Source organism: Mus caroli, unplaced genomic scaffold (genome assembly GCF_978045245.1).
Source record: "Mus caroli unplaced genomic scaffold, Mus_caroli_1 scaffold_9, whole genome shotgun sequence".
NCBI classification, from domain to species: Eukaryota; Metazoa; Chordata; class Mammalia; order Rodentia; family Muridae; genus Mus; species Mus caroli.
In genome coordinates, this window is record NW_028227264.1 from 85032434 (window position 1) to 85053354 (window position 20921).

Sequence of the window (20921 nt, forward strand, 5' to 3'; positions counted from 1 at the left end):
GATACTTGGTCCTAGCTGATGGTGTAATGGAACCTTAAAGAGTTGGAGCTTAGCGGCCAGAGTTATTGCCTGTAGAACGGGGAAAATGGTAGTTGTGGTGGTTGTGATGTTGCTGCTGCTGCTGCTGCTGGTGGTGGTGGTGGTGGTGGTGGTGGTGGTGGTGGTGGTGGTGGTGATGGTTGTGATGGTGGTGGTTGTGATGGTGGTGGTGGTGGTTGTGATGGTGGTGGTGGTGGTGGTGGTGGTGGTGGTAGTTGTGATGGTGATGGTAGTGGTGGTGGTGGTTGTGATGGTGGTAATGGAGTGGTGGTGGTGGTGGTGGTTGTGGTGGTGTAGGTGGTAGTGGTATAGATGGTGGTGATATAGGTGGTAATAATTCCAAAAGAGAATCAGTTGCTGTAGCAGAAATTAAGCACCCAGGAGTGCTTAGCACACAGTAAGCATGCAGTACGGGGGAGTGCATTTCATTACTGACTATGACTGAATCTTTCTGACCTGTATCATCACAATGTGCTTGCAAAACCCCTGCTGACTTCACACTCCTTCTGGAAGCCAGGTATCCCCTTGGTAGAAAGAATTGCCTCAGGTTCTTGATTTGGTGGCTTTTGTAGACACAATGTCTAATTGAACTTAAGCACAGGGATGAGACTGGTCTGTGTAGTTGGTATCTGCATTTGCTTCTTCCATGGACAATGTATTCTCTCCAGTTTGTCCTTGGCTTTGGAATGTATATTTGGGGGCAGTATATGTACAGGAGTATGTCGCTGTTAGTGTGTGCAGATGGAGACCCGTCTCTCAGTGAGGCTCATCAATTCAGCAAGGCTGGCTGGTTGGCCAGCAAGCTCCATGGATACTGTTGTTTACATCCTGAACCCCGACCCCTCCAGTGCTTGTCTCAGTGTGTACCATGCCAGGACTTTTATGGGAGTGCTAAGATACAACTCAAACCTCTATGCTCCTGTGGCAACCGCTTTACCAACTAAGCTATATCCTCAGCCCTGTAATTTTCTGCACAATGCTCTTGCAAGCACCTCCTCAGGGTTACCTCAGTTGACCCACAGCCAACATCCTGGAAGAAAGGTTGAAGCTCGTGTTACAGATGAGAAAACCAGACGACAAAACAGTAAAGCCACTGGCCCCAAGATCATGTGGCCATTAAATGGCAGAGCTGGATTTGAGCCCAGTGAAAGACAGGGCAGAGTTCACAACTAGCATGGAAGCTAATGTGCACATAAAGGTGTCTAGATATCACCAGCAGGCATTTGTCACGCAGAAGGCATGGAGAGATGAACAGAGGTTGTTAGCTCCTCACCCACGTGCACCGCCCTTACAGATGAGAATAGGAGTGCATTCTTCAGGCCCTGAAGCCCTTCTGAGGTCACGTGTCTGAAGCGGCAGAAGATACTGAGCCAGTCTCTAGGGACTTGGACACTTGAGAAATCAGAGGAATTGACCACTTCAGTAGCTGACCTCTTGCTTAAATTATTGTGATTTTTTTATGGCATCATTGAAAGCCACTCAAAGGGAAAACCACAATGCTGGTTACCTGGGGGAAGCCCCAGGGGACAGGCTTAATATATTTCTGCATAAATAAGTCATGCATAGAGAAGGGAAGACGCATTTGCTTGGGCCACAGGGCGCCCTGTTGCAGCTTGGAGCTTCTGCGGGGGACTTTCCAGGCACGGATGGAGCTGTAACCCTATCCAGGCAAATGCTTCAGAGATGATAGTCTACAGATTTCAACTCCCCTGACAAACTGAGTTGAACAGGAAGCCGTGTTTCACACTTTGTTGGCAAAGGGGTTTTTACCTGTTTTAGTTTGCTCTGCTCAACTTGGCTCAGAATCCAGAACTGCTGTTTGCTCTGTGTCTGTGTCTGTGTGCTGTGTGGGATCAGGTGCTCCCTGGGGCTGTGCTCAACAATGAGTTGGGCCAGGTGGTGTGTGCCTGTAATCCCAGCAGCCAGGAGGCTGACTCGGAAGAATTGCTAATTCCAGGTCAGTGTGCACTTCATAACACGACCCCAGTTTGGGGGAAGGGATGGCCAGTGGGGCAAAGAATAGTCTATTCAATATGTGGTATGGGCAAGTGGAATATTCACATGTGGAAGAATGGAATTACACCCTTATCTTGTACTGTATACAAAAATCAATTCAAAATGGATTCAAGACCTCAACTTTAAAGCCTAAAACTATAAAATTACTAGAAGAAACACAGAAAGGAAAATCCATGACATTAATTTTGGTAATAACTTTTGGATATGTCTATAAAAACACGGGCAACAAAATCAAAAGTAGACAGATGGAATCGCAACACATTTAAAAGCCTCTGCCCAGCAAAGAAAACAACAGAGAAGAGATGGTCGGCTGAATAGACCATGAAGGAGCCACAGCACGTAGCGCTTACACAGAGCAGGGTGTGTCTGCAAACACATATATTACACTACATAGCAGCCAGAGTATATAATAAACTCAAGTCAATTAAAATACATATATATATTTTTAAAGATTTATTTATTATATGTAAGTACACTGTAGCTGTCTTCAGACACTCCAGAAGAGGGCGCCAGATCTCGTTACGGATGGTTGTTAGCCACCATGTGGTTGCTGGGATTTGAACTCTGGACCTTTGGAAGAGCAGTCGGGTGCTCTTACCCACTGAGCCATCTCACCAGCCTAAAATATATATTTTTAAATGCCAAGTTTCACTACTTATTGGGGAATTACACTTTAAAATTACAGTAAGATACTACTTCCTACCTGGGAGAATAGCTGCAGTCAAAAAGAAAAGGGAAGGTATAAATGCAGCCATTGTGGGAAATGTGGAAGTGCCTTAGGATTTCCATTGCTGTGAAGAGACACCGTGACCAAGGCACTCTTATAAAGGCAAACATTTCATTGGAGTTGGCTTACAGTTCAGAGGTTCAGTCCATTATCATCATGGTGGGAAGCATGGCAGCATGCAGGCAGACTTGGTGCTGGAGTTTGAGCATTTTGCCCAGTATGAAATATACATACACACACACACACACACACACACACACACACACACACACACACACACACACACATTTGTCACCTCCAAGTCCCCCTCCACAGAGACACACCTCCTCTAATGAGGCCACACCTTCTCCAATAAGGCCACACCTCCTAATAGTGCCACTCCCCATGGGCCAAGCATTCAAACATGAGTCTATGGGGACATTCCTTTACAAACCACCCCATTCCTCAAAGATTTTTAAAGTAGAGTTAATCTTAGAGTCCAGCAGTCTTACTATTGGACAGGTGAAGGAAGTTACTGTCAGATAGTTCATCTCACTATGTTAAGTTGAAGCATCAAATGCAACCACAAAGAAATTGAGTCAAGAAGGGGGAAAAAAGAGAAAAAAGGAGAGAGGGGGGCTGGAGAGATGGCTCAGCAGTTAAGAGGACTGGCTGCTCTTCCAGAGGACAGAGGTTTAATTCCCAGCACCCACATGGAAGATCACAACTGTCTGAAATTCCAAGATCTGACACTCTCGCACAGATATACATACAGGCAAAACACCAATGCACATAAAATAAAAAATAAAATGTTTAAAAAAAGAAAGAAAAAGAAAGGACTGGGAGGAGAGGAGCGAGGATGCCACGATTAGGATATGCAGTGAATATAAATAAATTATTGAGAAAAAAGAAAGAAACAAAAAGAGGGAATTGGAGGCAACCTAATTGTCCATCATCAGATAAATGCATAAAGAAATGTGGTGTGTGTGTGTGTGTGTGTGTGTGTGTGTGTGTGTGTGTGTGTGTGTGTGTAAAACAGAATACTAATTAGCCTTCCAAAAGGAAATTGGGTCTCCACAACATAAATGGAGCTGGAAGGCATTGTGTTAACTGAGATAAGCTAGGCAAGAGAAGACAAATAGATGATGTATGGTCTCACTTGTGTAATCTGAAAAGTCGTTCTCAGAGAAGAAGAGAGGAGTGTGGTTAGCAGACCCTGAGCATGTGTGGTTCTCAGAGAAGCAGAAAGGAGTGTGGTTAGCAGACATTGAGCATATGAAGGGTCAGGAGAGATGTGTGAATCCAAGGATACAAGTTTTCAAGGAGACAGCAAGAAATTAAATGCAGAATATTTGCTATAAAGCATCAGACATATAATTTATAACCAGGTGTTACATACTTGAAAATTGCAAAACAACTAGATTTGGAGCTGCAGACATAGCTCGGATGGTAGATGGCTTGTCTAGACTGCATGAGGAAGGAAAAAATAGATCTGAACTGCTCTCACCGCAGACAGACAAGGCATGTAAGGGAACATGTTTATTGTCTCAATCTGCCCAGTCTACCGTGCGCACATATTCCCGAGTATCATGCTACACATCAAACATGTATACATACACCTTCTAGCAGTCAGTTCAGATTAAGTACTAGTGTTCAAAGGAACAGTGCGTGGAGCTCACACATCTCTCCCCTATCAGATTTGCTATTTGCATCCAACTATTACCTACTGCCTATTAGCAGAGAACAAGATGGTTGTGTTCCTGTTCCTGGACTTAGACATGCTGGTAGGAGAAAAATAAAACAAATAAATTAATTAATTAAACTAGGGGCTGGCAACATGACTCAGCAGGAAAGGCTTCACTTGCTGTGAAGGTTGACGACCTAGATTGGATCTGGGCCCCATGTAAGTAGAAGAAGAGAGCTCATTCCCACAGTTACTCTCTGACCTTGAGACATGTAATTTGTCTGTTTACATGTACGCGTGTACAGGCACACACAGACAGACCAGACACAGACAGATAGACACACTCACACACAAGGGGGGTTAATAATTAGATGATTATTTTTTAAAGAAAACTAATCCCTGACTGTGAAGGTGCTACTAAAGGAATCAAGGGAACTGGTCAGGAGATGGTGTGTACACAGAAGAACAATCTACTTTTGCATAGGTGGTGTGATGACAGGCCTCCTCATCTATGATCAAGCTTACCCTTGAAGACAAGGAGGAGCCAGCCCTGCAAAGACACCCAAGGGAGGCTTTCCAAGGGAAAGGAACTTCAGAGACACGGTCCTTGGGGCAGGAAAGACCTTGGTGTGTGGAAAGGGCAGAAAAGGAGCAAAGTTGTGGATGTAGAAGGAGGAAAGAAATGTGAGCAGCAGGCCTAGCTAGGCCCTGCAGGCGGCTCTGTGCCAAGAGCCAAAATTAGCCTCAGAATACTGGAAGACTTTAAGCCGAGACCTGCTGGGACCTGCCAGGACCTGTCTATGCTGACATTCTGAGTCTATGTGATAGATGACATGGGGCAGGGAGAATGACATCAAGATTATTAGACTCCTGCAGCATTCCACCCAGAGATCTGTGCTAGGTCCCAAGACCATAGAGGGTGGAGAAAGGGGATAGACTCAGGATTCAGGTGCAAAATAGCAGCTATTGGAATGGATATGGGTGTGAGATCAGATTCTGGTTCCAGCACCTACATGAGCAGCGATGTCAATGGCTGAGGTGAGACAACCAGGAGCAAGTTTAGAGGGTGGGGATGGAGGTTTTCACAGAGTTCCAGTCTGAAAACGCTGACTTTCGTGGTCTAAGAGGTAGCCAACAGTTCAGCTCCAATAGGAGCGACAGAACATGACGGTGTGTTCCAAGACCCTCTGATCCCCAACAGGTGGAGGCTAGGTCACTCCTGACACATGCCAGCTTGCCCCTTAGCACCTGTGTCTCTAGTAATCCCTTTGCCTCAGTTTAACTCGTTGGCATAGGTTACACATAATATGTAGCTCCTGGGCTCACTGTGATGGGGGTATGGGTTAACACATGAGAGCTTAGAACTCCACAGTAGGTATTCCGTGAACGTCAGCTTCCTGTAATAACAATTATCATCATTTTAGCTGCAGTAATTTTCTTGCCATTTGTCTCGTTCTAATTAAAATCAAGGACCTCAGGAGCTGGTAAACACTTGTAATGTTCTTAGAATTATCTGTTTACAAGCCTGTGAGTTCTGTGAACCCAGCGTCTACCTCCCTCCTCCAGAGCCCCTTGGCATGGTGTCCAAGGCGGTGGGCACTGGCCATGCTGGCCCAAGCACACAGCGTGCAGCTTGATTGAAGGGGAGGGGGAAACCCGCTTATCTGACCAAGGCTGGTAGAGACGGACAAGCAAGAGGAAACGAATCGGTGGGTTTTCCTGTGACCGCCATCACTCACATCTCTATCCCTAGATGGGAACTCCTTTTTGAAATGTTGTTATTGGTGGATATCAGTTATACAACTGGACTTCATCATGATATTTTCCATACTTATAAATTATATATTTTGATCATATCCCCCACTCTGTCACTCTTTCTGCCCCTCCCCCACTGCTAAGCCCCTCCCTCTTTCCAAACAATCCCTCCTCTGTTTCCATGGTGCTTGTTTTGTTTTTAATAACCCAGTGAGTCTTGTTAGAGTTGTTTACAGGAGCGTGGCCACATTTACCAATGGTTACATCACTGAAGAAAATTTCTCCCTCCCCAGCCCCCATCCAGAAACTGTTAATTGCATATTTGCCCTCAGGGAGTGGTGGGTCCTCCCCCCAAACCTTACCCCCATCCCATGTGAAGTGTTGACAGGTCCCAGGTTGTACAGATCTTGAACCAATAATCACAGCTACTATGAGTACAGGTGTAACAGCCATTTCCTGCCACAAAATCAGTCTCCCACAATCCTTGACCCTCCTCCAATGCTCGCGTCCTTTCCCCGGAATGAGAACTAAGCGATTCCACAAAGCAGCCTTTTCCAACATTGCTAACATCTAGCAGAAGAAAGGTTGTTTATGCAATGAATCAAGTCTGATGACTCCCAGAGATTTAAACACACACACACACATGCACGCACACACACACACACATGCATGCACGCTCACCATCCTGTACTTTAACATGCATAGATTCACACTTACTCCCCCTGGAGGCCTCTGTGATCTGTGTTCTGGGGTCTTGCCTTGTTACCCTGATGCCACAATGTTTCCTTGGGCAGTTGTGGGGACCATTAGCCCTTAGGATGAAGTTGTATGCCACACTAAAGGTGAGGGATCCTGAGTTTCTCTGCATGTTTAGCTCTGCCCTTCTTCAAAAGATAAAAGAGGAAACCCAGTTAAATTTCCATCTTCGATAAACAATGAATAAAGCTTTGGTATAAAGATGCCCCACGCACCTTTGATCTAGCATTTATATTTACCTAATCTGGCAATGCTTGACAAGTTCAAAGCCCACGCGTACTGGACCAAGAAGCTGTAAGGCACAGCTCCATTCGGTGTCTAGGATGTCAATGCCATGTTTGAAGCCAGGCCCTGGGGTCCCTCCATCCTCTCCCACCACACAGGCAGCTAGCTGTGTAGCTGAAGGGTCTCTGTGGTCTTGCCCCTCCTCTCTCAGCAACTGGCACACATTGCCCAGAAGTTAATGCCCTAGAAACACTGGGCTCTGTGGATAGCCTCAAACAGCCTGCCATGTCTCACCTGGACCCTTGCTCCTGCTGGCTCTGCACAGAGTGCTCTTGTCGTCTGCCATTCCCCTCCCCATACCTACAACCACAGCTCAAGGGTCACCTTCTGAGGAAGCCTAGGCTCTCCTAGGCTGGGTGTGGTGCAAAGGGGCTTATAGTTTCATAACATTTCTTATTCAGAGAGAGAACCACGGAACCCTCACTATTTATATGAGATACATGGGAATATGGCCTATGCTTGTCTTCTCCAGACTGTCTTCATGCTTGTCTTCTACCAGACTGTGGGCTTCCAGTGCAGGGATGCTGATATGACCATAACAGTCACTCAATCAACACATAGTTGCTTGATTATTGATGAATGATTATTGACCAGTTCATGGGGACTGGGAGAAGGTACCAACGTTATTTCAACGTGAAGCCTGTATCGCCCTCTCTCATTGGTTTCCTCCCTCGTTTCCTGGCCTAGCCTCTTTCTCCCTGAAGTGGCTTGCTGAAGCACCTTGCCATCTCTCGTTTCATCTAGCCAGTTCTCCAGCCTGTTCTATTTTGAAAGGAGAGAGTCCATCCTGACCTCTGTCCACTCTCCTTTCTTAATGCCTCCTGTCTCCTCTGCCACTGGAATGGACCCAGGCAAATGCCTGCTCAGAAGTCCACAGCCAAGTATGAGGGCTCAGTCAAGTGAACAAGAAAGCAGTAGGTTCTGCACTTGGGAGCTAGAGTGGCACAGAAGATCCGAAGACAGGTTCTCCACACCTGCTTCTCTGGTTCAAATCCAAGCTGTCACTTATAGATGGGGTGGCCTCAGAAAGATTCCTCATTCCTGCTTTTTGGACATAGGAATTATGCCTTCTATTGTGTGGGAACCGAATGTATCAACTCACATAAAACGTTCAGCAGAGAACCTAACCTATTTTTTTAAATGCCTAAATATTTGCATAATGAAATAATTCTTAGCTGAGGATTCTACTGGCACACTGAGGGACCACACCTAAGCTCAGTAAAGACAGGATTTAAAACCGCCAGAAACTAGGGGGGAGGGGGGCGGAGTGAGACACGAGTTGTTTTTTTGGTTGGGGTTTTGAGACAGGGTTTCTCTGTGTAGTCCTAGCTGTCCTGGAACTCGCATTATAGACCAGGCTGACCTCGAACTCAGAGACCCACCAGCCTCTGCCTCCCGAGTTCCGGGAGTAAAGAGTGCTCCATCCCTGACAGGCTAAGGCAGTTCTTTTAAATGGGAACCTAGAAAAGGCAAAAAAAAACTAGGAAAAGCCCGCGAGGATCTCAGGTACTCGGTGGGGATTGCTAGGACGTTTGATCTCAGGGACCAGATCCCCGGGAAAAGCGGCTGCGCCCACGTGACCATCTCTCCCTCCCCACCCCTCAGGGCGGACGACTGCTTTTGTGCTTCTCGGAAGCTGGACGCCGTGGCCATCGAAGCCAAGTTCAAGCAGGACTTGGGCTTCCGGATGCTGAACTGTGGACGGACCGACCTGGTGAAGCAGGCAGTGTCTTTGCTGGGGCCGGATGGAATCAACACCATGAGCGAACAGGTACCAATCTGCTTGGACTTCATCTCCTCCGGTGCTTAGCCTGGGCGCGAGCAGCTGACGGGACACAGGCTCCCTCTGCTGATCGATTAAAAAAATTAATGCCCCTCCCCCGGCTTCTCTCTCTCTCTCTCTCTCTCTCTCTCTCTCTCTCTCTCAGTGTTTGGGGGTTTTTGTTTTGTTTTGTTTTTAATTTTCTAAAAATACACTTGTCCATCTTTATGGACATCTCACATGATTGTCGCAGCTGAAATTTTAAAAAGGAATGAAAACCAGACCCGTTCCAGAAAGGAGATGACGCCCCCAGGTTGGCCATCGTTTGTATTTAGGACTCTGCAACCTTCAAGTCTCTTTACTGGCATGTTAAAGGCTTTTTCTCTGCCAGTCTGCTGTTGGCTCCAGACAGATCTAGGCCATGCGCACTGTGCTCTTAGGTGGGTGTGTTTAAAGACACCAAAGTCAGTCTGGGGACCCTAGAGCATCATTCAGATAGGGCAGCACCAACCAGATTCTGAACATGGTACCGTGAGAGGCAACCACAAGTCACAGAGGGGACTTTGCGGGTGTGGTGGTGTCATAGACCGTGCAAATGGGCAGCCATTCTCAGTGTGAATCCTGAGTGCGGTTACAAGGGGCAGATGGGGCTGTTTCTCCCACAGGCGGCTCTTGCAAAGAGCTCCCAGGAAGGGACTAGAAGGGACTGTGTAATGACAACTAATTACTTTCTGGCCAACCTCAGGGGTCCTCAGTGCACAATCATGTGCATCTTGTATGTTTAAAACCAGGGCCTTGTTTATCTGTTTGGTTTTTTCAGTATTTTACATTGCAGATACCTTACAATGTTAATGAATATTCTTCTGTAAGTCGCTTTGAGTGTCTCTATAAAGTGATTACTGTTTGTTTATTAACCATCCTTCCCACATCATATATTTAAAGTGTTTGTGACTAGTGCTGAGCTAAACATACTTACACAAAGTCTTTGTTCCAATCTCTATTTCCTTGGGGAAATGTTCTTTAAAACAGAAGTGTCTCAAATGCACCAGCCTTTCCTGAATTCTCAGTCTTCAGTACTGCCCCCCCCCCCCCCCCGGGAGTCTGACTAGTCTTTGCACACCTCTGGTTATATATGTATTCCCTGCTAGTCCACTTTCCTTTTGCCTGCTTTTTATCAGCATTTTTACTGTTTACTTAGAGGAATTCTTCCTGTATCAGGGCACGAAGTCCTTTAGTGGAACCAATACATCTCAGTTTGTCATTGACGTTGGAATTTTGCCTATAATGTTTTCAGTTCCACAGCAATGTACAGTGCTAGAGCCCCTCTCATGTATGCTGTACTTCAACACCTTTCTGCCTAGAGACAGGGGCAGAAACCAACTTGGCATCGCTTACAATTTTAATTCTTTCTGACTATCTCTAGTAAAAAATTAAGTGTTATATTGGTGTATAGTGTGAGACAAGGCTGTAGCATGAATATCTTCCCAAATAACTGCCTCCACAGCCCTTTGGATGGAGAGCCCCACCCCTTCCTCCTGTTGGTTGTGATGCTCGGTTTGTGATGAGCAGGAGTCAGAGAAGGGAAGGTTTTCCTGAAGGCCATCCTGCCTCAGTTGCCTTGACTTGTATAGAGTGATATCAGAGCAGATGTCAGTGAAAGTAACCACAGGGATATCCAGTGGCCATTGACTCTGTCTCACCCAAGGCTCATACAGAGCAGCAAGGACATCTTGTCATGCTACGAAGAGACAAATGTCAAAGACACCGTAGCCATCATAATTAAATGCTTTAGGGTTGATATTACAGAATCCAGAAAATTCCTGTGAGCCCCACCCCCACCACATCCCAATCAGCCACTTGTTGTAAAGACACACATAGGTTTGTTGTACTGTGAAAACCCTCCAACTTAAGCCACAATCACAAAAGGTGATGTTCACCTCCCCTCACTCCTCCCCTGTAGTTTCCAGAATGTGGAAGGTTGTGACCCTGTGTGTGACAGGGCTCCACACTGACTCTTTTGTCCTGCCAGAGTCTGAGTCCAATAAGATGCTCCATGTGTTTGTTAACTGACCACGGCCACCTTGTAAATGTCTCCGTCTCTGGTTTTTAACCACCGCAGGGTATGACCCCCTTGATGTACGCCTGCGTCCGTGGGGACGAGGCAATGGTGCAGATGCTGCTGGATGCCGGAGCTGACCTGAATGTGGAGGTGAGGGTGCGGAGGGCTGCAGGCCCTGCCAGCCCAGACTTTCCCTTCCCAGTCACCTTCACATCTCATCCTTTCAGTGGCCGTAGCCCTGACGAAACCACCTGGCAGATGGTGACCTTTCTGAGGCCCCAGCCAAAGTCCCAAGTAGCTACACAAAGTCCCTGTGTGTGCTTCATTTAAAGAAATTTCTGTAGCTCTAGGGACCTCTGGCTTGTGTTGACCCAGCAGCTCCTAGCTCCTGACTCATCCTTTCTAGGATGGAACAGAAAACACCCACATTCCAGCCCTTTCCTGATGCCCAACACATGCTGGGCCGACCACCCTCTCCTCTCCACCCCTCACCAGACTGAGGTTTCCCTCCTCACATCTCCTGTCCTCACCTGCAGACCCACAGTGTCACTTTGTTGACAGAGCTATCTCAAGGCTGCCTGCCTGGATGTATTGCACTAGGCTGGGAATCGAAGCACCCCTCCCTGCAGGCTTTAGAACCAAGACAGGCTTAGGTTCAAGTTCTGAAACTACCACCCGCTTTGAGGTCTGAGAAGGGGGGTGACTCATGAGATGGAAGAGAATCCCCGATGATGCACGCATGCTTGGGAGGAATCAATACCGAGCAGAGGCATCTCCCCAAGGTCAGGGGCGCAGTAGTTTTTTCTTCTTTGCTGTCTGAAGGCCTGCTCAGGCAGCACTTGGTAGTTGCAGATGCCAAGGAGACTGGCATGCTGCAGCCACCAATCAACTGCCGGAAACCTTTTAGCTTCAAATGTAGATGCCCTGGCAGTGTTACCCTGTGCTTTTTTTTTTTTTTTTAATTGTTGGTGAGTTTTACATTCATCTGAGGAACACAGACAGGAAACGCAGCCCTAAAGCCAAACCCATTTTGGACCAGTTCTGAGTTATATCAGGACTCTCTACCCCATTACGGGTCACTATGCCTCACAGACCCCTTCAAGATCCTTAGACATGGCCTTTGATTCTCCTCTCCAGTCCCTCCCAGGTGTTTTACTCAGTGCCTTTGTGTGCTGTAAGGGCACTCTGGCCAAGGTTACATGCCCCAGAAAACACCACGTGCTGGTGCTAATATCACAGGTCCCCAGTTTTCAGCTTCCCTATTACACCCCAGCCTGGTATATGTTCCAAGACCTCCCTCCATCCTGAAACCCCATCTCTCATTATTTTTCATGGTATGTTCAGGGCAAGTTCTGTGCCTGTGCTTTCAGTTACATGAGGGCCCTTGTCAACCATGAAGCCAGAAATGACCCGTGAGCAAAGTGGCAGGGACCGCCACGATCGAATGAATGACTGTCCTGACTGTCTTCTCTGCTGTGAAAGCGTGAAGTGGTCCCACTGTTCGCCTGGGATTAGCTGCCCTCTTTGAGTGAAGTGTGAACATAGTGGTAGTGATGTTTCAAGCTACGTCACTTCTTGTAGCTCTCAGAACCACCCCCTTCCTTAAGCAGAGAGAAGGAAAGACAGACAGAAGCTGGCTCTCTGGACCACCTTTCCAAAGCATCTGTGTGAGCGAATAATCTTTCAAGAGGGAAAGAAAAGGCACAGAGCACAGTCTCAAAATCCTTCCCCTGCCCCACTCCCACCCCCCGTGGATAATGTCCCCCAAACACAGTCCTCTCATGGCCTGCTTTCAGAAAGCTGCTTCGAATCTCTCCTAACAAACATAAACACGATCAGCTCCCAGTTCTAGCAAAAGGTTGCCTGGGGCCTCCATCAGGGGAAATCACTACCTCCAGTCACCACCATGTCCCAAGGCACCTGCCGGGACATCTTTCTGGTACCTCCCTAGCCTGCGTGTCTGGCTACATGATAGGCTAGATTCTGCAAGCCTAAATATTGTGAAGGTCACATTTTGAAAATAACTTCAATTTGTTTATAGGTTGTCAGTACACCTCATAAATATCCATCCGTCCACCCCGAGACCCGCCATTGGACGGCTCTGACTTTTGCTGTGTTGCATGGACATATTCCTGTAGTTCAGGTATTAACGGATTTCCCTACCCACATCTGACCGTTAACTATAACCTCCTCCATGACGCGAATCTAATTCTCTCCCAGCATGCATATCTCTGAGTGATTCATATTGGTTAATTGCAATTCAGTGTAACATATCCCTATCTTATAATAAAACCATTATACTTTTAAGTATCTATTTGGCCAAGCATTAACCAATATGAAAACATCACGTACCTACATGCAGCCTCACGTACAGAGTGACAGGTCTGTGGGGTTCTTCCTTGCTGCTCTGAGGTGGGACTTCAACTGTTACTCTGTGGATTGGCCCCTTTTACTTGTCTTAACATGACTGTGAGACTTAGCCAGGGTCAATACCCGGAGGGACTCTTCCCTCGGGTGTGGCCCTGGTGTTCTATAGACTCCAGTGGTTTCCAACCAGTGGGAAGAAGCATCCAGATCAACAAGGGGATGTCTGAAACAATGCACTGGTGTGAGTCTTGACTCTCGAGAATCGGCTCCCGGAGGTCTACAGGAGTCCCCTGTGTCTTTTGAAACAGTTCCAAAGGTGGTGACATGCCTGTAACTGTGATTCTTTGGAAGTATCTGTTCCTGACTGTGGTAGGCTTGATGGTCAGTGAATGGCCCCGGACTTAACTTGGTCTTTACCTGATCTGAAGAGGGAGATTGGCATCCAAGTCCAGGACCACACCCAGCCCCGCAGTGAGTGTAGAGCTTTTGAGACGGCAAGAACAGGACTCTTTGATGTGGCCTGCGTGGCAGGGAGAGCTCAGCTTTGATAGCATTTTCATGGGAACCTTCGTTGGTTCCTGGCTCCAGGGAATCCTTGTGACAGACCCGTAGTGGCATTTCAGGAGGCTGAGTGTGTGACATGGCACCCTTGGGGCTGGCTTCTGCTTGTAGAATATCAACCTCAGTCCCCTCCTAGCAGAGGGGAATCTATGAAAGAGGGTGAGTTGGTGGCTTCTGGAGACCACAGATGGGCAGTGGCATCCTCGGCCATTCATTCAGGAAAGGGGCCAGCTGAAAGCCGAGCAGAACTTCTTGGTAGTCAGGCTGAGTCCCTGCAACAGATTCAGTCACGGGGCTGTGCCCTCAGTAGGTAGGTAGTGAAGATGGGAGATTCTTCCCCCATGTTACATATGACATGTGACCTTCACTAAGAGTGGTGAACTGGCATGGACAGAGCCTCCGCCTCCTTCAATAATCTCGCAGGTCTCAGCAAATGCCCTGAATGAAGGCAGGAGAAGCAAAAATTCTGCAGCTTTTGTTACATTACCGGATCTTGCTGGCCAGAGAACTAACTAAACACCGCCTATGCTCAGAACCATCCAGGGGATTCTGGGAGAGATTCTCGCCTTGGCTGGCTGAGCGGGTCCCTGGAGTCGTTCATAACTCCTGAGCTTCGGGGGGGGGGGAGGGACAACTTCCACTGCCCTCTGAGGCTTGCGACCCAGGTCGGACAGTGGAGACTTGCAGCATTTGGATGCTTCTATCTCAGTGCTTCCAGAAACCTTCATATACCTAAAGATGCTCTGGACAGCCTGTTAAAATACAGACTAGTTCAGAGTGTCCAGGCTGGGGTCCAGACACACAGCCCCTTCTAACAAACTCTCTAACACGTTCTTGTGCATGGACCACTCTGGGAAGTCTGGGGTTCTGGAAGATGGGACAGGCTCCCTTTCTGAGGTAAAGTCGCCTCAGTGCACACGGTAACCGAAGTGGGGGGGGGGGGAAGGGGACACGAGCGTCTGACTGGTTTCTACCAGTGCACTGGTGTCTCCTCGTGGTGCATGCTGTTCAAGCGTCTCAGGGGCCACTCTTCCTCTGCAGCTCCTCCTGGATGCCGGAGCCAAGGTGGAAGGCTCTGTGGAGCATGGCGAGGAGAACTATTCAGAAACTCCCCTCCAGCTTGCAGCCGCTGTTGGTAAGTCACCAGCTCCACTTCAGACCTGGTGTCTCCACTGTGGCCTTTGACGCACCTGTGACTCAGTTTCTTTGTTTTATTCTCTTATGAAATCCCCTTCTCTGGGCTTGCAGGAAATTTTGAGCTGGTTAGTTTGCTGTTGGAGCGTGGTGCGGATCCCCTGATAGGAACCACGTACAGGAATGGGATTTCTACAACCCCCCAGGGTGATATGAACTCTTTCAGCCAGGCCGCAGCCCATGGACACAGGTAGGCTAGGATGGGCCAAGGCCGCCAGGTCCCAAGTGGTGCTTGTTAAAAATGCAGATTCCCAGGCCTGCCCCAGACCCATTCTCTCTCTGGATGTGGGGCCCAGGAAGTGGGGTAGCCCAGTCTCCAGGCCTAACCAGACTGCCCTCACTCACAGATTCCTGACAAGAGCTAATTCCCTACACTGCACACGCACGCTGACCGACATGTTCTTCTGTTCACTCTCAGCCAACTTTAAACACAAGGATGCATCACTCTCGGCCAGTCTGGGTCAGAGGACATCACATCAGTTGCCATGATGTGAGAATTTACATAACAAGACAGAGTTCTTCACGTTTGCCCATGTCCTGTCTAGGTTTCTTTCAGAAACCCTATCAGATTTTATTACACATTACCTCAAGGCGGACAAACTTACCAGACTAACACTCTAAAAGGCCAGAGTTCCAGAGCCTTCTGGGTATTATTCCTCCTCAGGTTGCCCTCCAGGAAACATGGCCAGTCATACCCCACCCTCTCCTTCATCCCCAAAGCCTGTCATCCACAAAGCCACCATGCCTCATTCCTGATCCGGAGTGAGCAGCTTCCCAACCCCTAACGTGCCTTGGTCCAGCACAGCCACTTCCATCTCTGAGTGTCTTCCTCTCTGGGTTTATGATTGACAGGAATGTGTTCCGCAAACTGCTCGCTCAGCCAGAGAAGGAGAAGAGCGATATCCTGTCCCTGGAGGAGATTCTGGCTGAGGGGACTGACCTGGCAGAAACAGCCCCGCCCCCCTTGTGTGCCAGCCGCAACAGCAAGGCCAAACTGAGGGCCCTGAGGGAGGCCATGTATCACAGCGCTGAGCACGGCTACGTGGATGTCACAATTGATATCAGGAGTATAGGTCAGTCTGAGCACCATTCACCACTAGACATACATAGCATGCGAACACATGCATGCATGCGTGCATACACGTCATGGGGTACACACACATGTCACGGGGCCTCAAGGAGCTTCTCCTTCACTGGTTAGAACATTTCCAACACTGACCCCACAGACAGCAGCACCCTGCCTGCCCTGAGGCTCTATGCTTAGATCCTGTTGCCCTGGTTCCCAAGCTCTGCGCCTTGAGGCAGGTCCTTAAATCACCTGGGGAGCTTGTCTGAATACAGATTGCCAGGCCCTGCACCCAGAGGCTCTGCTGTTGAGGGTCTGGATGGATTAAGGCTGGAAATCTTTATATTTAACAATCACTCCAGGTGGTTCCCAGTGGTTGAGGACTTCCTGTGTAGAACACTCAACACCACTGATACAGAGTGACCATCGGGGCAAGGACAAACGCCTCCTCGTTAAGACTTTTCCTCTGGGCCAACAGAAGCCATTCTAGCAAGCAGCAGCTTCTTCTTGTGTGAGCTAGCCTAGAGCTGTCTCATTGGTGTGTCTGGGGTTCGAGGCTAGGCTAGCGACAGTCTAGTAGCTCTAACCTGGCAAGGAAGGGAACAGGGAGGCATGGGAATAGGTCCCTAACATGGTAGGCTGGAAACCAAATAGAATCAGTGTTCTGGAAAGACTTTGACAGGCTGACTGTTCAGTATATGGGAAATTTACGCTGTTGCCCTGCCAGTCTATCTTGTGTGACTATGAAGCTCAGGCTCGGAATGACCTACCTATTCATTCTGAAAGAGGTGAGGGGTGACCTCCTTCTTCACGACCTCACTGCACATTCCAGCAATCATTTGCTGACTCTGTTAAAGGAAAAAGGCCCAATGAGGTGCCGCAGACGGAGATGTTTCACACAGGGGCCAGTAGGGATCTCCTTCCGTTTATTAAGTTGTGACTGGAGATGGTCAAGTCCTTTGATTGGTTTCTTAGCTTTCATCTGAGTGCGGCTATGTCATCTCATCCTGGACAAAACTCGCTCTTCCCTGAGTCCTTTCCTCCCCAGTGAGTAGAAGGAAGAGCGTGGACTCAGAGGCACAGATGCATACGAATGAGTCACTAAAAGATTCTGCTCAGTGACTGGCATGGTGAGATGCAGCCCCTAATTATATGAGGAGCATACCTAAGCAGAAGAGACTGAGTTATGCCCTTCAAGTTCAACTTCTGCATGTCTTGCCTGTACTCACTGAATGCTGGTCCCTTGGTCTCATAGCTTGGTAATGTCCTAGATGAAGACCAACTTCAGGATAAAAATATTACTGTTCCTTGGTTGTTTTCTGTCCTCCCCTCACCTGCCCTCCCCTCCCACCTGGCCTGATGCCTTCCCCCCACCCCACCCCATCCCCATCCAGGTGTCCCATGGACTCTACACACATGGCTGGAGTCACTTCGGATTGCCTTCCAGCAACACCGCAGACCTCTCATCCAGTGTTTGCTCAAGGAGTTCAAGACCATTCAAGAGGAGGAGTACACAGAGGAGCTAGTCACCCAAGGCCTGCCCCTGATGTTTGAGATCTTAAAAGCAAGCAAGGTACAAGGGGCGAGGAGGGGCGAGGTGGGGGGAGGAGCAGGGGGTGTCCGTGAAGCCATTGTGGTTTATCGGAGAGGGAGGGTGGAGGCTCACGATCTGGATGGTCCCTTGCTGGGAACCAACGATCCCTAACATCCCTACATCCCAGCCACAGGTGGCGAGCGTGCGAGCATATCCCAGCTGCCTGCGGCTACTTACACAGTGGACTCAGAGGCATGGATACATACAAATGAGTAATTAAAAGCTGTGGGTCAGCTTTTTTGGCTGAGCATGTGCTGTATACCAAGGTATTTAGGCACAAGGACAGATCAGGGGCCTTTGACTCGTGGAGTTTGCCCTCAAACCAGGGGGATGATACCAACACGTGTGTTCTAGAAGCAGAGAAAGTTAGCTTTCCTGGACCTGGCCAAAGGAAGTAAAAGATTGACAAGGAGGAAAGGGAGCCTCCCCAAGGTGCTGGCACTGGCCGGGCCTGAAGGGACAGTGAGAGTCAAGTAGGAAGAGGACCTGGGAGAAGCCTTTTCATGTAGACTGACAGTACATCTTCCATGCAGCCCATAGGCTACAAGCACCCCAGGATAACTATGAACGAAGCCCAGCAATATTTGCAGATGATGTCACATCACAATATCAAAGGCTTAGACACCACAGACAGGAGAGCCAGTCAGAGAGAGGAGCTTCATTCTGACTCCTTGGGGTTCACACCTACCAAGGCCTCCATTCCCGGCAGAGGAACCTCACATCCCTGCCTCCCTTTCCAAACAGCAGTCTTGTTCTCTGGGTATCATGAGAGTCATTCCATAAAACTCCCTGTGGAGTTATCCATCTGGGCCTATCATAAAGGCACTCTAGGCCCTCCAGGGGTGTGTGATCCACACCTGTATGTAGGTGGGAAGTACTGACTTTGGGTAGCCTTGAACTTGCCCCCTGCTGCCCGTTGGGGTCAACAGCCAAACACAAGAGAAGACTGTAGAAAACACCCCAGCACTGTGACCATGAGAAGCACTAGGGAGGCCCAGTCTCCCTGAGAGGTTCTAGAGAGTTCATACCCTAAGCCATCACATCCCACAAGGCCTTGGGCTCATACAGCACACTGGTTGAGCATATGTTCCCTGGAGCCAAATTACAAGGGTTCAAATCCTGGCTTTCCTACTTACTAGCCCTTTAGCCACAGTCAAGTTTCCTAAACTCTCTGCCTCAATTTCCCTGTCTGTAAAATGAGTCAGTAATCATGCGGACCTCTCTAGGTAGCCTTGAGTACAAGGTGGTAAAAACTGCAGTTCCCTTCCACCCCACTATAGCACCACATAAAAGCTTTCTCAGAGGCTTCAAAAAGCCAGTTAGAGGAGGCAGGCCTTCTGTGCTTCCCCAAGGCTGTTCTGTAAGCATCAGCCAATGCCAGCTGAGTGCCGAAGCTAGCTGTGAATACCTGGGTCACATGCCACCTCCTGCTCTCAGAGTGACAGTGCACTGTGTGCCCTGAATACCCTGATTCACAAAAGGAATTAGAACGTTTCCCAAACTCATTTGTCTGTGGAACCCTTTCATAATGAACTATCTCGAGATGTAAATGAAGATTTCTGTGACTATATAGATATATGTATATGTACAATTATTAAGAATATATATTTAATTTAATTACAAGCCAGCCACTCACTGAAGCATATTTAAGGTTAAACCCTTACAGCTTACCCAAGCACATCTAGATGAAGCCCTCAATTTATCTCTACTTAACAAACAGGAGAAATGGAGGCAGGAAGATGGGTAAAACTAACTCAGAGACAGCCTGTCAACAACACCCATCCCCTTTCAGAGCATCTGGGAGCCTTGGGGCCAGAGCAGTCAGTGTCCACCCTCAAGCCAGCCTCTGTAGGCCCCCGCTGGCTGTGTTTAGTGTCCCCTGTGCCACTGACTTCAGGAGAGTGGGCCTCCGAGAGTCCAGGGAGAATGGAACCTGCTGGGGATGCAAACCACTCCTCTGTCTCCCTCCAACTTAGAAGAAATGAATAAAAGCTTTTACCTGAAATTACCCAAGAACTACCTCGGTGAAAAAGCATTACTGGATGCGTTCCCAGTGTCTGTATTCCAGCATTTTCTGGCTTGTCTGGTTTTAACTTTTTTCCAGGCTACAGAGGAATTCCAGAATTTATTGAAGTACCTTGGATTTATGTCTTGCGGGTCTTTGTTTGGTTTGGTTTGATTTTTGTGTAAATGTCACTTTGAAGTATGACATACACTTAGAAAATTTCCCAGATCCTAACTGCAGAGCTGAACACCAAAGAGTCAGCACTGGATCACAAAACACAGCACACCTAGCATCCCAAGGTCTCTGTCTCCCGGGCCACCCAAAAAGCCATCCCTCTCTGACTGCTACTGCCCTGGAACTAGCTCATTTAACTAGCATAGCTCAGGGTAGGAGGAGCCTTCCACAAGCACTCCAGTGTCTGACTGCAGGAGTAGGGTGGGTCGTTGAGTCACCAGCAGCCCTAACAGGAACGTGTGAAAGTCAGGAAGAAGGAAAGGCCTTCGCCACATGTAAAACTGGAACCTGTTCCCTGGCAGCCGTGCTGCCTGTCTGGATAGGTGACCCAGAGACAACACAGGTAGCACCATTCTCTGAAGGCACGGGCCTAAAAAGAACGGTGCACCCAGGAGGAGGAAAGGAAAAAGGGTTGACTTGCTTTCATAGGAAGCTCCAGGGAAACCCTAACCCATATGCTGTGATACCACACATAGATGATATCACATAGACTGACCCATAGGGAAACATAGTTTAACACGACTACAGTGTGCAACCAAATATTCCCCCAGCATGCACTGGTCCACCATCCCCCAGCATTCACTGGTCCACCATCCCCAACCCCAAACATGCACTGGCCCACCATTCCCAAACATGCACTGGTCCACCATCCCCCAGCGTGTAGTGGTCCACTATCCCCAAGCATGCACTGGTCCACTATCCCCCAGCATGCACTGGTCCACCATCCCCCAGCATGCACTGGTCCACTATCCCCAAGCATGCACTGGTCCACCATCCCCCAGCGTGTAGTGGTCCATCATCCCCAAGCATGCACTGGTCCACTATCCCCCAGCATGCA

The 20921-nt window shown here is 48.4% G+C and overlaps 1 protein-coding gene across 1 annotated transcript in view; it reads left to right on the forward strand.

Annotated features, from left to right (window-relative positions):
• Positions 1–20921, forward strand: part of Abtb3 (ankyrin repeat and BTB domain containing 3) — a 273659-nt gene that overhangs the window by 229252 nt on the left and 23486 nt on the right. The window contains exons 5-11 of the mRNA XM_021174021.3: positions 8847–9012; positions 11123–11212; positions 13104–13205; positions 15032–15125; positions 15239–15374; positions 16037–16257; positions 17645–17823. Coding sequence (XP_021029680.1) covers positions 8847–9012; positions 11123–11212; positions 13104–13205; positions 15032–15125; positions 15239–15374; positions 16037–16257; positions 17645–17823 — 988 coding nt within the window. The remainder of the gene's footprint in view (positions 1–8846; positions 9013–11122; positions 11213–13103; positions 13206–15031; positions 15126–15238; positions 15375–16036; positions 16258–17644; positions 17824–20921) is intronic.